The sequence below is a fragment of the Cydia amplana genome, chromosome 4, assembly GCF_948474715.1.
Source record: "Cydia amplana chromosome 4, ilCydAmpl1.1, whole genome shotgun sequence".
NCBI classification, from domain to species: Eukaryota; Metazoa; Arthropoda; class Insecta; order Lepidoptera; family Tortricidae; genus Cydia; species Cydia amplana.
Window position 1 is genome coordinate 227,738 of NC_086072.1, and position 17,588 is coordinate 245,325.

At 38.2% G+C, this 17,588-nt stretch overlaps 1 protein-coding gene across 1 annotated transcript; it reads right to left on the reverse strand.

Annotated features, from left to right (window-relative positions):
- Positions 1-854: 854 nt before the first annotated feature.
- LOC134663019 (trans-1,2-dihydrobenzene-1,2-diol dehydrogenase-like) lies at positions 855-16,875 on the reverse strand. The gene is made up of 6 exons (XM_063519309.1): positions 16,702-16,875; positions 12,081-12,285; positions 5,615-5,906; positions 4,647-4,893; positions 1,948-2,098; positions 855-1,158 (listed from the first exon to the last, which is right to left on the reverse strand). The coding sequence occupies exons 2-6, from the start codon at positions 12,283-12,285 to the stop codon at positions 1,055-1,057; spliced, it is 999 nt and encodes a 332-aa protein (XP_063375379.1). The 5' UTR covers positions 16,702-16,875; the 3' UTR covers positions 855-1,054.
- Positions 16,876-17,588: the final 713 nt, after the last annotated feature.

Consider the following 17,588-nt stretch of genomic DNA (forward strand, 5'->3'; position numbering starts at 1 on the left):
TCAGTAACCGAAGTACCGATTTTTTATGCAGGTGGTTGTGGCACGTGGCACGAGCGGTTTTTCTTAACAATAGACAATAGGATTAGCCTTCGGGGTCTATTAGAAAGCTACAAACGATACATGCGGCCCACACCAATTTTGGTGTCTAGCCATAGTAGTAGCCGCGCACCGCTACGGAACGGACGCCTGCTCGCGCTTGCGGCACCTAGCGATCATATCTGTCGTAAGTCGTAATAGAATAGACGCGTCTTGTTAGAGAGTGAATCTTCTGTACATAGTAGGTAATATTATTTATTCTGTGGTTGGGGTCGGCCCTCCTTATACTATTACGCCACTTTATGCGATCTGCTGTCATACCTACTGCCTAAATAAATACCTATCTAACTTGTATAGTGGATTGTTTCGGGTGAATCTTCTTCGCATGTTATATTGCGAAAGTTTATATTTGTAGGACAATATCAACGCCTAAAGACTCACTTTATTTTAATGATAAATGTATGAATAAAATGACGAATAGAGTAATTAATTACCCCAATAAATATAACTACTGGCACTTGGTGGGATAATAAACCCTTTTGGTATATTCTCTATTTTTTAAATATCAGTAGATACATATAACATTAAAATTCCATTGGCTAATAATTTTCGTTTGTTCTATGATGTCACTACCTATTCCATCCATTGTACAGTGTTTTTGCATTACCTATATCCTATATAGTGCCTATCTTGCAGAACAAAACATACCAAAATATACAGGACGGCCTGTTGGATACAAAACCTTTAACTTTAACCAGTATTTTAATTTTAATGATATTTTAATTTTAATGTAAGTAAGAAAAATATCCCAAAAAAATATTTTTTGTCGTATTTTCCGGCCAACCTGTATAACATGAGCTTTAGTCAACTAGTCATAATGTGTGTCAGATATTGTGCGCGCTTCGCTGTCCAAGACGATATTATTGCAGACTGTACAATTGGAACTGTTCGTTGTACTAGCCTCTTGTTGTCAGAGGTAAATGAGCCGGTAAAGGCAGGTGGGGCTAGGGTAAATGCCTTATAGTTGGTCGTCTAGCACGCCCAGTTGCGAGCGCATGGTACCCGCCAACTTTGACAGGAGTATGCTTTCATCTAGTGGCAACTTTGGACTTTCCAGTAAACCTGGAAAAAGGAAAATTATACATAAGGTCTCGAGAGGAACGGCTACGTTAGAAGACCGACGAGGGTATTACTTCTAAAAATTTTTTTACAATATACAGTCTCTCCGCATAACGAATTTAAAATTTTCTGATATAAAAGTAGAGGTTAAACTGTTACATATATAATTCTTCCGATGTGTCACTGTCTTTATTCGACGTTTGACAGCTGAGATTCGATGTTATTCTGTTATTTGTAACCGAAAAAAATAAACGCATGTCTTGTGCGTATTTTCATAAAAAATATACCACAACAGTGGGCCTAGCCAATATGCCAATCGTTTGAGTCGTAGCGAGCGAAACGGTTATCTCTATCTATCTCTTTAATATTAATACGACAGAGAGACGTTAGCGTTTCGTTCGTCTAGGCACCTGTTGTAAAATAAGTTCTTTCCTCAAAAGTATTTGATGAAAACTGACCTTGTGTAATACAATCGTAGCACTCCTGTATCTGGTAGGAGAGGCCGGCGCTGTTGTGGAAGTGGAAGTTGAAGCGGCCGCGCGGGAGCGTCCACTCCGTGCTGTTGGCGGCCGACAGGCGGAGCGCCGTCGGGCACCAGAAGTACTCCAGCTGGTGACAAACTGACCTTGTGTAATACAGTCGTAGCACTCCTGTATCTGGTAGGAGAGGCCGGCGCTGTTGTGGAAGTGGAAGTTGAAGCGGCCGCGCGGGAGCGTCCACTCCGTGCTGTTGGCGGCCGACAGGCGGAGCGCCGTCGGGCACCAGAAGTACTCCAGCTGGTGACAAACTGACCTTGTGTAATACAGTCGTAGCACTCCTGTATCTGGTAGGAGAGGCCGGCGCTGTTGTGGAAGTGGAAGTTGAAGCGGCCGCGCGGGAGCGTCCACTCCGTGCTGTTGGCGGCCGACAGGCGGAGCGCCGTCGGGCACCAGAAGTACTCCAGCTGGTGACAAACAATTCAACATGCAGCTAGTGTTCTTTCTTCTTAAATTAATAAAATAGAGCTCAAAGCTACCTCAGCACAGACTCTGAACTGACAAAGTGAAGAAATCAATGCATATTATAAAACAAAGTCCCCTGCCGCGTCTGTCTGTCTGTATGTTCGTGATAAACTCAAAAAACTACTGTACGGATTTTCATGCGGTTTTCACCTATAAACAGAGTGATTCTTGAGAAAGGTTTTGGTGTATAATTTGTAAAGGTTTTGTGTAAATTCGTTGAACTACCTGTGCGAAACCGGGGCGGGTCGCTAGTTACACTATAAATGTCAGATTTTTATAGGAATTTGACATTTTTCATGACAATTCTGTCACTGCAAAGTATGCGCAGAGTTAGCTTGGTCCGACTCTATAAATAAGACAAATCACAATCAGGACTTTCCTCAGGGCGCCCAAAACGCCTTATGGTAATATTTTATTTATGATAATAACTTTAATTGAGTACCTTTATATACCTACATAAAATTTTCTTAAAATAACACTCTAAAAGTAAAATCGACTGGTTGAAAATTTTTTGTCGTAGCAACATGCAAAACAAAACATTGGGCTTTTTCATCAAATTATATCTCTCCATCTCCTTATGATAATAACTGTTTTGTGACACGTACAATAGGTACCTACTTTGTAAATTTCGTATTAGGCCATGACTCAACCACCAAATTATCTTATCAGCAATATGTTATCTATTTTGACGTCTAAGATTTAGGCTTTAAGGAAAACAAACAAAATAGAGGAAACAGGAAAATGTCAAACGAAGACAAAGATGATTTTTTGTTGCCCTATTTTTCTACAATTTTGCCTTCAGGAGTGACCTTAATTTAAATTACTCAATTGTGAGTTTTGTGTTTTCGCTACAAGGTTTATTTGAGTTGTCACTGTTGTCAGTGTTTAATATTAACGAGTATATTGTTTGTTTGTTCGAAATGAACGAAATTGTAGCCTCAGTAGAGTTCTATTCAAGTTTAAGGCAATTTGTGAATGTTAATGGAACATTTTCCTACATTTTTACAAATTCCACCACCACCACACGTCACGTCACCACCACCACGTGCGTCATGGCCACGTCTTCGCCTCGGCCAGTCTGTGGCCATGAGTAAGCCCATTAATTATAAAAAAAAAAAAAATTGAGTTGGAGATTTTCCAAAATTACTTCGGTAGTAAGCTAAACAAAAGTACTGCACATCATTTTGATGCAAACATAAATAAATTCGGCTTGTTACCAATTTCGATGCCACGTTATCGCTTAAGCTTCTATAACGCAACAAGTAGGTACATTATTAGCGTTCTGATAAGAAATGATCGATTCGCTTCAGAACCTACTTTATATTTTTCGCAAATTAGACTATAATAAAAATACTAAAAACAATTTGTCGTGCAACCCGTGTATGAGCTGATGTAATGTTTTTATCAGGAGACTTAAGTCACACACAGTCAGTGCACAGGCGTTCCTACATCTGTAAATGTAAACTTGAAAAATAACTTGTAAACACTACTTACAGTGACAGAGCCAACAATCTCAGCCTTATTCCCCATAGCGACCCTCGTGTGCGCCGCAATAGTCGCTGTCTTCCTATCAGGATACTTCAGCGCACAGGACACAGACTCATCCACGCCTGTGTTGCTCTTATGCCAAATACACGCTACATATATTGATAGAGACTTGAAAAATAACTAATACAGTGTACTTACAGTGACAGAGCCTTTGGTGCCAACAATCTCAGCCTTATTCCCTATAGCGACCCTCATGTGCGGCGCAATAGTCGCCGTCTTCCCATCAGGATACTTCAGCGCACAGGACATCGACTCATCCACGCCGGTATTGCTCATATGCCCCGTACACAAGACATCTATTGATACAGACTTGAAAAATAACTAATACAGTATACTTACAGTGACAGAGCATTTAGTGCCAACAATCTCAGCCTTATTCCCCATAGCGACCCTCGTGTGCGCCGCAATAGTCGCTCTCTTCCCATCAGGATACTTCAGTGCACATGGCACAGACTCATCCACGCCTGTGTTGCTCTTATGCCAAATACACACGACATCTATTGATACAGACTTGAAAAATAACTAATACAGTGTACTTACAGTGACAGAGCATTTAGTGCCAACAATCTCAGCCTTATTCCCCATAGCGACCCTCGTGTGTGCCGCAATAGTCGCTGTCTTCCCATCAGGATACTTCAGCGCACAGGACATAGACTCATCCACGCCTGTGTTGCTCATATGCCCCGTACACACGACATCTATTGATACAGACTTGAAAAATAACTAATACAGTATACTTACAGTAACAGAGCCTTTAGTGCCGACAATCTCAGCCTTATTCCCCATAGCGACCCTCGTGTGCGCCGCAATAGTCGCTGTCCTCCCATCAGGATACTTCAGCGCACATGGCACAGACCCATCCACGCCTGTGTTGCTCTTATGCCAAATACACACGACATCTATTGATACAGACTTGAAAAATAACTAATACAGTATACTTACAGTGACCGAGCCTTTAGTGCCGACAATCTCAGCCTTATTCCCCATAGCGACCCTCGTGTGCGCCGCAATAGTCGCCGTCTTCCCATCAGGATACTTCAGCGCACAGGACACAGACTCATCCACGCCGGTATTGCTCGTATGCCCCGTACACACGACATCTGAAGGCGGTGTTTTGAAGATCCATTGGACCAGTTGGAGCATGTAGAGGCCGAGGTCGAGGACCGCGCCGCCGCCGAGGTCTTTCATTCTGAAATGTGTAGCAAGTTCATTTTTTTCACGAATGCACTGAAGTGGAACTGGAACTTAGAAAATGAATACGTCTACATGTAGGTATTAAAACAATAGTTGGTGCTCTCGGTTTTAATACATTTGATTTTCTGCCTTAGAAATATGATCTGAAAATTATGAATCATAAGACAACATACCCTATTGTATGTACAAAAACATATAAACTTGATTTTTTATGACTAGGTAGGTAAGTAGGTATATATCTATTAACAGAAACTTAACAAACCCAATTGGATATTAATAAATGGTAACAATAAGTAGGTACGTATAATGTCATTTAATTAATCAATAGGAAGGAAAATGAAATAGGTTACAAAATTTGCAATTAACCTCAGGATGGATAAATAAACCTAATTAGCATACAAATACATTACGCAACATTTCCGTTGTGTTACAAAACAAGACGCCAGGAAGATGATGGTTATTTATCAGGTTATACAACAGATCAAAGATATCTATATTCTATCTATAGCAATAATAAAATAACTGTCTCCAACCAAGTCAAAACCAAGTACCAAGTCAGGGGCCAACAAATGTCAGGTTCCTTTTAAAAAAGACTAACGCAGAATACATAAAACCCCTTTATAGTAATTGCATGCGTTTATTGGCTATGGTAAGCGCTTTCCTTCATGGTCGTCAACCACCGTCGCAGTATAAAAAAGCATGTAGTAGTCACTTACAAATTCCTCTCAATATCATTGATCTCGACCCCGAACTGCACATTGACATGATACACATCTCCCAAGCCTCCCCCAGCGATGTGCTTGTCCAGAGCATCGTAGGCCGGGAAGAACCTCGACCACATGCCCTCCAACAGGAACAGTTTCCGCGCCCTCGCCGTGTTGACGAGCTCCTGTGTCTGTTTGTGTGTCATGCCCATGGGCTTCTCGCAGAGCACGTGCTTGCCGTGCTCGAGCATCAGCTTGGTTATTTCGTAGTGTTGCAGGTTTAGCACGCTCACGAATACTATGTCTGAAACAATCAGAATCGATGTGTAATGTAATTTATAAGGATTATTTAGTTTAAGGTGCTGTTGTAGTTATTAGGATCTACCTGTACCAATAGTTACTGTGGGTATTTAATAGTAAATAAAAAAACGTGGAAATAAAGTGAACATAGACGATACATTGATGAATATGTATGCTTTTGCGTTCGTTATGTTCAATTAATTTAAAACGTACTAGACTTTTGATACCATAGGAAAATTGTTTCTCGATTCTTGTGCAGGTATGTTAGGTTTAGGTTATTAATATTTATAAATAAAAGTAATAAAATAAATTAGATGTTTAAATAATTAATAAACGTTACCGAGTTTATTACCAACTAATTTCGCCAAATTATTGAAAAAAATAAGGTTACCTCACAGACAGAAACGTCTTGCATTGATAAAGTCCTGCATAGTAATTTAATGCATCAAAATAGCACCTACCTATCTACTTATACTCGTATGTACATACTTCTCTTTTGTGCAAGGTATGATGTAATGCAATTAATCAATAATAATGTAACTCGTGTAGGTATATATTATATTAATGTTGATGTAAGTACCTATACGTTTAAAAATAACGAGTTTCCGAACGGAGTTATGGTTTCGGCATAAAAATTATGTATCGGCCGAGGTTCTGTTTTGGCCAAAAAACTGCCGAAAATTACCAGAGTATCTTTAATAGTCTCCGAAAATTCGGTTTCGGCTGGATACTACATAAAAATCGTTTTTCGGCCGAAACTAGAGCAAAACCAAATCTTTGGTTTCGGCAAAAATTCGGTTTCGGTCGAACACTAAAAATAACCCTCCCCGTAGTAGGGTGAAACGTCTGTCCAACAGTGGACCAAATCTGTGGTAGGTAGTTATTTTTTTGACATTTATATGCGCACTGTACGCAATATGCCTACATTAAAAAATAAAGATTGGCTTAAATTGTCACTATCAAGTTATCAACCGAAAGATCACATCTTGATCATGGTTTTATTGCGTAATGGACAGATTAACGTTACCGAAATACCCAACAACTGGGTCAATTTGAGCTTTTATAGGTAATTTTTTAACCTTATACTCATGTTAAATGCCCACGTTGACATTTTGAACAAAGTCCTTCGGGTGTGGTTTCAAAAAGTCATTGCAATTGATCCTTCCTTTGCGGCGACAAATGTAGAACGCGAATAATTCGATCCGAGCCGCAAATCGATATGACATCGACCCAGCGCGGTCTTATACACATACAGGGTAATTTTTACAAGCTTATATTTAACTTGCAATGTTTGTATGTACGTATGTATGTGTGTTTGGGGAAAATCTTGCAAGCTAAAAATTAGACCCACTTCCCATTATTCGATTGAGCTGAAACTTTACATACCTACATAATGTAGGTTGGGTGACAATGCAAACTATGGTTCCATCGAGCTGATCTGATGATGGACACCGGAGGAGGAGGATGGATAGGAACTCTGTGATAAAACAATGCAACCTAATTGTGATTGGATTTGTTAGAACTGTCTCGAAAGAAAAGTACAGTGAGTGACAAAGGCTTTTACTTACTTATTAAAAATTGGACGTAGTTTAGGGTAAAAGATCCAATCCACAAAAATCTGTTAGTCAAATTTGAACTTTCTGTCAAACGGAAAAGTCGTTCATTTAAATGACAAATTTTAGAGGATGGATCTTTTACGCTAAACTACGTCCAATTGTTTTTACAAAAATCTTTTTCTTTTATGAAAAAGAGTATGGCTAGACGGCTAGCCGTTCAAATAACACCTTGTTTGTGTTGCCACTTCAGCTGTTGTCACTCAAGGAGTAATCATATCAGCAATATTGGTGATAAGTGATTTGCGAACGATTCAAAACGCATCGTGATATTCATATTAAATACATGCAAGTAGGTATTTATTCTGCAAATAAATTGGACTGGCAACTGGCGAATGGTTGGAAATTGTCAGGATTTGATTTTTAAGTTATCAAAAAGAAACCACTTAAGTTTCGCTACAAAAGTTTGTCTGAAAGAGACCGGTTTACCGGCGGCCGTACACACTCGTCGAGAGATCCCAAGACATACCGAGAACGAGTGAGTACATATGTACTGCGTTCTCGTCTCGCTTTTACTCGTGTCGTCTCACACCTTTCTCCGAGTGGGTCGGACGGAGCGGCTCCGAGAACCTCGGCGAGAGGCTCACTTCTCGACGAGTGTATACAGCCAGCATTACAATAAGACATTCCATTTTTTAACTCTACTTTTATGATTTAATTATAACTTGCTCTGTGTTTATTTTTGGGATGTCCAATATAGTATTCATATTTATGTGTAATCTTGTATATTAATTTGTCCTAATGTAACCTGATAATTCAGTAGGTATTTACAGAAAACGCTTATAAATACGTCTGCGTTCTCAAAGTGTATTGATACATGAAAGTGACCCTGAATATTGAATTACATTTTATCTCGTAGCGATAACGTGAAGAATATTCTGCTACCTGTGTTCAATGGCATCGTGGAGTATTTACGTAACCGCTTTGCAAGATTATGCTAATTTTTAACGTAAAATAGTTACAGCATGGCGCGACATTTCCTTCAGTTTTATTGATTAAAAAAACTTATTTATTCAAACAAACATGGAATAGAACATTAATACCTACCTATTAATGCCTTGTTGCGAATGCAACTTTTAATCTGTTTAAAAGTATATTTGAGCCGTCAAGATCCTGCATTCCTGACCTGTACGGCGCGGCGGCTACAGTATCTACTCAATACATTGACATAAGGCTTTATTTACAACTAAGTTTTCAGTTCATTGTCCAATAAATCCAATAATACAGATGATTATAATGTCGTGTAGGTACCTACACATAGTTTAGAAAATTCTGGAGAGTAGAAGTCAGAAAGCGTCGAAAGCGATTGCTCTATTTCATTCTATTTTTTTTTCTTGATATGATATTATTCGCACCGTCTCTTGTTCACACACCAATCACACCTATGCTTAGGGGCTATTCATAAATTACGTCATTTGAAATTAGGGGGGGGACGTCTGGACATCGGATGATGGTAGCAAGACGTAGGAGGAAACGGGGTCATTCGAAGCATGATTTTTGGATCATTTTAGGGAGGAGGGGGGGGGGGGTCTAAAATCGACAAAAATAGATGACGTAATTTATGGACAGCCCCTTATGTGAGATGGCAGTCGCTTTTGTAAAAACTAGTGCCTTCGTCAATTCTTGAGATTCGTTGTCAAGCGGACCCCAGGCTCCCATGAGGTGTGCCAAAATGCCGGGATAACGCGAGGAAGACGACCTATTTATACTTATGCAAGGTGAATGATTTCACGGGAAAATGCTATACCTAAGTATACCTAGGTAATAAAAATTTGATGAAATACCTATCTCGCTCGCAACAATATGTCTATACGAGCAAGATGCACAAGCGAATGATGTCAAAATGAGTTGAAATACGTATCAAACATCAACATTTATTCAGCAAATAGGCCACAAGGGCACTTTTACACGTCAACATGGAATTTACATAGAGCAAAAAAAAAACACATCAACGATTATAAAATACAACTAAGCCGCAAATATCAAATCAAACTAAAGTATTACATAGAGATGTATAAAGTCTCTAAATGTTGAATTCAAAAAACGCTATAACAATAGTATTGAAAAAAAAAACCACAAAGGTACAAAAACTATAATCTAAAATTATTTAGAGATGTAAATGTCTCTAAGTGTCATCATAACTAAAAGATTACAATATATAGTAGTTAATCAAATTATCCTTAGAGATGTATAGATAGGGTATCCAAGAGTCAAAATCCTGTATACCTAATTAAAACATTCATTAAGAGAGAAAATGATAATAAAAATAAAATAGCATACGAGAACCGAATGAGGTGTATCCATGTAATTAATTAATTATCCTCAAAAATAAAGTTACTCAATATAATAGCTCGTGTTAGCTTAAATAGACCAGTCTCCACAAACATATTATTATATGTACCTAGTATATAGTATTAAGTTCGGATTGGCCTCTAGGAAGTTGCAACGACCGATATTAACAGACGAAGAGATAAGAGTAGGTACATCTACTCTGGCATCCAGATTTAGGAAGAGTAACCGGACAGCCGTTTGATTCAGCCATGTTTGTGTGAAGATGTGATCAAAGAGGCACGGAGCCACCAACGTAAACAAAAGTAATTACAAACGTGCCTGACAGATTTATATAATGACGCGGTAATCTCATAAATATTCTTATGAATAAGCAAAGATTTTAATTTTATATACGATCGAACTTCGTCCGGTTCGTCAGGGTTATTTTCGTCAGGTTTTGATAAGGTAAGTACTTAAGTTTGAAGAGCGCCCCATTCCAAGCGGAATAAATATGTAATCCCAATTTCCGTTGAGCTTTAAAAAACTATTCGTAACTTAAAAGGAAGATTTTGTAGAGCATACGGTGAAATTGTATGTGCTTATATTGTACAGAAAAGGGAACTCTAGATATCCATGAAAATTAATCAAACTCTGATGAAAAAAGAAAATCAACAACAAAAAACAAGACCGAATGATCCCATAAGTGTACCGCGAACAAAGTTTTGTGCGGTACACTAATAATGGGTTAAGTAGGTACCTATAGGTAGTATATTTTAAGATCTTCGTTTGGTTAGGTAAGTTAATGATCTTACCCATTCTGCTCTCATTATAGCAGCGTAGCGTGGTTAGTGCTCATCTAGAGAACAAAAGCCACTTGGTATTTATTAGCTATTGATAGTGAACCGAGAGCGATTTTACACCGAGGGCAATTCTAAGGTTAAATATGATTACTTATGACATAATTCATAGCATTTCTACCACAGTTGCCTACATAATTAATTAATGATTAATTTATTAACTTATATGATAATATCAGGTTGCAAGAAATAGACATGTGACGAATATTCTTATCACGATTTATTGCTAATAGGTATTGGTTGGAATACCAATCTTGGAGATTGCAAGATTCTACAAGGCAGCAAAATGATTGAATAATAATTAATATCTGGGTGACCGAGCTTCGCTCGGAAAACATATAATAACTCGGAAATGCGCGTTTTCCCAGAGATAAGACCTAGCTAGATCGATTTTTCGCCCCCGAAAACCCCTACATACCAAATTTCATGGAAATCGTTAGAGCCGTTTCCGAGATCCCCGAAATATATATACAGGGTGCTTCCTGTAACAGGAGCAATAAATTAAACTAAAGGCTGTACTCCTCAAACTGACCAACATTTGTTCAGCAACTTTTAAAAATTATGAATCCTTTAGACTTCCTCTTTTTCATACAAAATAAATATTGCCTTCAATGTACACTGATATCAGTGTGTTTGACGTTGCTTGTCACGCTTTAAACATAACAAAATTTGTAATACATTGCGTCTTAGAAGAAACTTTAAAGTGTAATAAAAATCAAAACATGAGTTATTTTCAAAAGTTGCTGAACAAATGTTGGTCAGTTTGAGGAGTACAGCCTACAGTTTAATTTATTGCTCCTGTTACAGGAAGCACCCTATATATATAAATAAATAAATAAACAAGAATTGCTCATTTAAAGGTATTAGACCATGTACCAACCCAGCCACCATGTTATCGACTCATGCATTCTGCCCTGGCTTGGTGTAAACTCGCAAGTCTCTGTGTCCGTTCACGTTATTTGCCGGCGAGGGACAAGCTCTACGTGTTACAGATTAGATATAGGTACATAGTATAATACATAGGTACCTATATTGTCATCAGAAGCGAGCGCCTCATACGTCTCGTGCCTAGCTTGGTGTAAACTAGCAACTCTCTGTGTCCGTTCACGTTCCTAGCTAGTGATGGCACATTATGTGGTTATGTTATAATACTATAAGTGTTCAGAACGCATCCTATGTGACGTCACGGACGGCCGATTGCGTCCGAAATTCGAAGATCGGCAACGATTGGATGCGTATATAACGTCCGCCGCCAGCAGCCAACGGCAATCTTTTAAAATACGTTGAAATGACAAACTGTACTTGTAGTTGTACTACTGTATTAATCTCTGTACACAAGTTAAAGTAATAAGTCTTCATTGAAGATCCACTTAGGCATCCCTGCACCACTAGAAAGGAGCCTAGGCCTGAACAATAATAGATAAATAATATACATACCTATGTTGTCATCGGCAGCGAGCGCCTCATATGACTCGTGCATCCTCGCTTGGTGTAAACTCGCAAGTCTCTGTGTCCGTTCCCGTTCCTTGCCGGCGACGGCGCACGCGCGGTGCTGGTCTGCGGGCAGCGTCCCGAGGGCAGTGAGGAAGTCGTGCGCGATCATGCCGGTGCCGCACACGCCCCAGCGGAGCTGCTTCACCATCTGGAATAACTCTTTTGTCAGTGTACAAAAAACTGGAATAAACTACGAACTACTACTATAATCGTCAGGCGACAAAACCATATCAGAAATTATGTCTTGGCCTCTACACGATGGCCCAGCGCCGGCCACTCCAAGGGACGCATTTATGCGTTAGAGGGAACAAGTGATATTGCTATCTCATTCTACTGCATGGTTGCGTCCCTTGGAGTGGCCGGCGCTGGCCCATCGTGTAGAGGAGCCATTAAATCGTCATCGCTTGACAACCAAATATCACCTAGTACAGTCAGCAGCAGAAGTTACTAAGCGGGCGAGGTTTCAAAATTACCTTGACGCGCTCTTATTCTCTTAACAATAAAGTCGTGTCAAGATCATTTTGAACATATTGCCCGCTTAGCAACTATTGCTGCGGACTGTACCCAGTAGTAGTTAGTGCTGTAGCAAATGAAGTGGACATTTTTGATAAGTTTAGCATGGTCAGCATGTCAGTGGCGGGGCGTCCTGCCGATAAAACTTGATGTTCATCGGCTTCGCTAATTTAAGACAAGTGACCGTCTTATATACACCTAGGGCCTAGGCGCCATCTGTTCGGTAGTCCATCTGTAGCAGGGATGTTGCGGATGCAGATTTTTTGACATCCGCGGATGCGGATATTTAAAGGCTCACATCCGCGGATGCGGATGTCAAGATTAGATACTTAAAAAACGTCAAATATTACATTTTTAGAAATTTTTATTAAATAAAAACGAAACGTTTAGTATTTGTACAAGAATATAAGTGCGTTATATTTAATAAACAGTAACTTGGCCGACTTTTCTGGATCTAGACTATTCTAGACGATATCGTTATAGGTAATGACGAAATTACCTGCATTTACGCCGCCGCTAAGACCTTTCTGTACCGACTTGTTCGACATCCGCATCCGCATAAGCTCCGCATCGATTTTATGCGGATGCGGATGTTGAAAATAATGCGGAAGTTCCGCGGTTGCGGATGCGGATGCGGATGTTCGCAACATCCCTGATCTGTAGTTTACACTAAAATGCTATTGAGCATTAGATGCCAATCAATGTCAAAGTAATAGACATTTTAGGGTCAAATAGGTACGCATCAAATTGGTCACACTCAATCTAAAACACATTAACTATGACGAAACTTTTAAAAAGTTATCTAAAGCTAAACAAATATTTATCTTATTCCTATGTACATAGAGACTGAAGTCAGCATAGAAAATGTATTATGCTGTTAACTAATGTAAACCTTATGGGAAACACATAAGGTGTACTGATAGTCGGTTAATTGTTAAAGAATGTAAGACAGGAATTGTAAGCATTTCTAAAGTAAACCATGTAATTTCAATGACAGTTAATAACTCGTGTGACTACATAGCTAGTTGTAACCTTCAGGTAGTACTTACATTCAGTTGAGTGTATGACCTGAATTATTTTAGCTGTACATGTATGTAGTTGTAGTGCTTACATTTGCATCTATGCTACATGGAATATAATACCTACGGCTATTGACCATTGATTAGTACAGTACAGACTATTAATTTATACAGGGTAACTTGTGATTTGATGAGTTTATTATTTGTTTATTAAATCTTTATTGCACAATACATGAAGGTACAAATGGTGGACTTAATGCCCTATGGGGCCTAAGGCATTCTCTACCAGTCAACCAATGTCTTTTAAAATTAATGAAACTGTAATCAAGACTATTTCTTGAAAGGGTTTTATTAGACTACTAGAGCTAATTATTTTAGTCCTAACTAAAAGTATTCACATATATGTTTTTCTGTAGATATGTATTCAACAGGCTTTAGAGATAAGTGTGGATTATTTCTTATCATTAGATAATCATATGAACATAAAGTGTTATCTTTGATATGTGAAGAATACAGTGATTGGACTAAGGAAAAGTAATACAATAAATATTATAGGACAATTTTACACATACAAACCTAATCCCACAGTATTTCACAGTAAGCTCTGTATGACTTGTGTGGTGGGTACTAGGTGACAATATACTGTATATGGATGTTTTCTATGTCTTAGTAACAAATATTTATGATAATCATGAATATTCAGCACAATATTATGTCCAAAATTGGATTCCCACAATGATCAAATAAAAAATTATGATGTCTGGTCACCCTACCATAAGGCCTTTTAAGTCTGTTAACCCTTTGACCGCCGTTGGCATGTATACAAGACAACGATAGAACGATACACTGGCGCCGCTGTCTTGTATACAAGACACAAATTCAACCGCTCGGTAAATGTGAAAAAAACATCAATTGTATTTTTTTTACACTCGTGTTAATGTTTTGGGTCTTTGATTTTTAAAATAATTGCATTTAAAGCAAATATATAAATCCATTCTTTTATAATAAGGCTATCAAAAAAATTGCTCCATATTTCAACGTTTTTCATGTTCCTCGTCGCCGTTGTCTTGTATACAAGACAGCTAGGGATGGGAATGTTAACTCGATATGAGAATATTCAATATAAATATCAAATCGCAAATCTGGTTTTATTTAAGCATTTGAACACCTGTTAAATGCCAATTGGTGGTAACTAGTAACTAGAATACGTTAAACGAGAGAGAGACAGGAATAACTATAGCTGAAATTCAGGGAGCTTCTTCAGCTGTCGATAGTAGAGTTAGACAAGTAAATCTGTCCTTGTGGTATATTAGCAGAACAAATGATTCATTTTGAGATGATAGTGTAATGGGGAGTGATACCCTGCAGTGACCGCTTCGCACAATAATGGTACAGGCGGACGCTCGAACTAGTCAGTGCCGCCTAACTATGAGAATGTTATATATTTGAAATTGACGAAAAATTGACATGGTAGAGAGGATGTAATACGGGAACTGAGAAGCTCATCTAAGGAACATGTCGAATGTGACACATGCATTCCCGAACATATCCGATCCCCACCCTGTTCTAATATTATTGTTCTTCACTCATTGACAATTCAACCCACGTGTAATTTTCCCCAATGCAGTACATTTATATTATCGACACACGATGCGCGGCTCTAACCTTACGCTTATAAAGTTTACGTACCGACAAGCGCTTACGCCGTTGACCTAGAGACTATTATTACTTAATCCGCGCGGAAACAGTCCTTGTCGGTCTGCACTGCGGGCAGTCCATGCGCGCCGTTGTCTTGTATACAAGCCTTCTCGTACAGCCTAGTGCGGTGATATTACGTCACGAATCGATATTGTTTAGTGGTTGTTTTTAATGATAAAGACCTTTATTTTTAACATTGTCGTGTGTAAAAAAAATCTAAATTTTTGGCATTTTCGAAATAATTAAATTTGGTTAAGAACAAAGCCAAATTGAGAAGATTTTTACCATGACTTGTAAATATCGATATCACTATTTGCAATCCCTAAACTTTTTATTAGTTGTTTACTTAAAATTTACTCTGGCGTGTGAGTGAGCGTCTTTGCAGACTAGGTCCGGCGGCCAAAAGGTTAACTATTTCTAATTTAGATGCATGCATGTAGTAGACCATCTGCTGTGTATAGCATGTATGTATGTATAGAATGTATGTGTGTCCATTTGAGCAGGTTGACTGGTAGCCTGTTTATTTATATTACCTTTAGGAGCTCCAATATGGTACTGTGTTAATGGTGCTTGATGAATGAAGGCAATAAAACTGAGTGCCCGACAAGGTCTAATGATTGTTTAGCATGTGCTTTACACATTTTTCATATTATGCTAATTACAGTAATTATACACCACATTGAGCTTATTTTTTTTTACATGTTTTTCACAAACCTATTAAAATTATTTTAAGTGGATTAGTCATGTACTTTTCAAATAATCACTTATGTGATTGATTAGTTCTGATTCCAGGATCTATTAGGTATTAATTTTATTAAACTACATTATATGAATAACCCATTTAAAATCATTTTATAATCCTCTAGTCTCACGGAAATTGTATACTTAGAAAAAATGCTTTTTCCAGTCTAATAGTGGCCAAAAATTACAATTATGATCGTAGTTGGTCGAACTAAAAATGATTTAATTTTTAAAAGCTATAAATAAGTTAAATTAGAAGTCTTTTGGCACAGCCCTACATACCTTTTTTTTTCAGGTATAATAGCACTGAAATATAGGGCTCCAATGAATAGTGTATGTAGTTATTAAGGCCTTCAACTTTTAAAGCGCGACATCAAATTTGCATAAAAACACGCGGCACTATTTGAAATGATATTTAGTTTTCTGAATGTAATGCACGATATTTACGAAGTTATTCTATGACTTTCATGAAAAAGTATTGCGTGCAAAATGCATAAGCACGAAATTCCGTCCTAGACAAACATAATCCTTGAAATAGATCTAATAGTTTTATTCATTTTACTTGATCTATTTAAATAAAAACAAATACCGACCTTCACAAACTTTTTCCAGCAACTAACCGATGTCCAAGAGCATATATGTTTTCACAGATGCAAATCGTTCGTAATTTATTTGGATATCACCCAAATTTCATAGAAATATTTACTAAGCAACTTAAAAAATCGAGAGCGCACTAATTATAACGTTTGCAGACCCAGTCTATTGGACACACGATACAACCGTCAATCGTCGCTGTCAGCTGACAACTGCCAAAGAGAATATAATCACTACGTTTTAAGAGACGGGACTTCCATACTAGCGATTTGAATCAGGTTTTGCAGTCTGTGTATGTTTGGTTCTCCAATCATTATCAACATGTACGACTAAGAACTGTCAAAGAACAGTACCAACATAACAGACTTTAAATAGTGTAGTATCCTACACGCTTGCGTATTTTATCGACATCGACAAAATGGGGATGGTTGAAACATAGGCTCCTGTCAACAAATTTCGTACTCAGGTTAGGATCGAGTCCACGACCGCGGGCCAAATATCGTCAGTCATCGCCTCCGCTTGATACTTTGTCAGATGACAGTTTAGATGCTATCATGAATTAAAAAAATAGCCAGCCGGTTGTATCGCGGTGGAAAGGCCGTCGGTTGATCACCAAACATGTAAAAAAAAAAAAAAATTTTTTTCAGTCATCGCCTCCCGATTGATACTTTGCCAGATGATAGTTTAGATGCTATTAAAATAACCGTCAGCCGGTTGTATAGCGGTGGAAAGACCGTCAGCTACTTGCATAAACATATAAATATTACGCGCCTACCATTTATGTCCGTAAATCCGTAAGGCGTTTATTGAAATGCCTGCGAAAAACCTACATGCAAAGTTTCATGATTTAGTTATTACTATAATAAAAAGGTACAGCGCTTATTTT

Coding starts and splice junctions, on each gene's coding strand:
- LOC134663019 (XM_063519309.1), bottom strand. CDS start 12,285: ATGGTGAAGCAGCTCCGCTGGGGCGTGTGCGGCACCGGCATGATCGCG. Junction 4,894..5,614: donor AATGATATTGAGAGGAATTT/GTAAGTGACTAC, acceptor TACACATTTCAG/AATGAAAGACCTCGGCGGCG. Junction 2,099..4,646: donor GCACTAAAGGCTCGGTCACT/GTAAGTATACTG, acceptor GTTTGTCACCAG/CTGGAGTACTTCTGGTGCCC.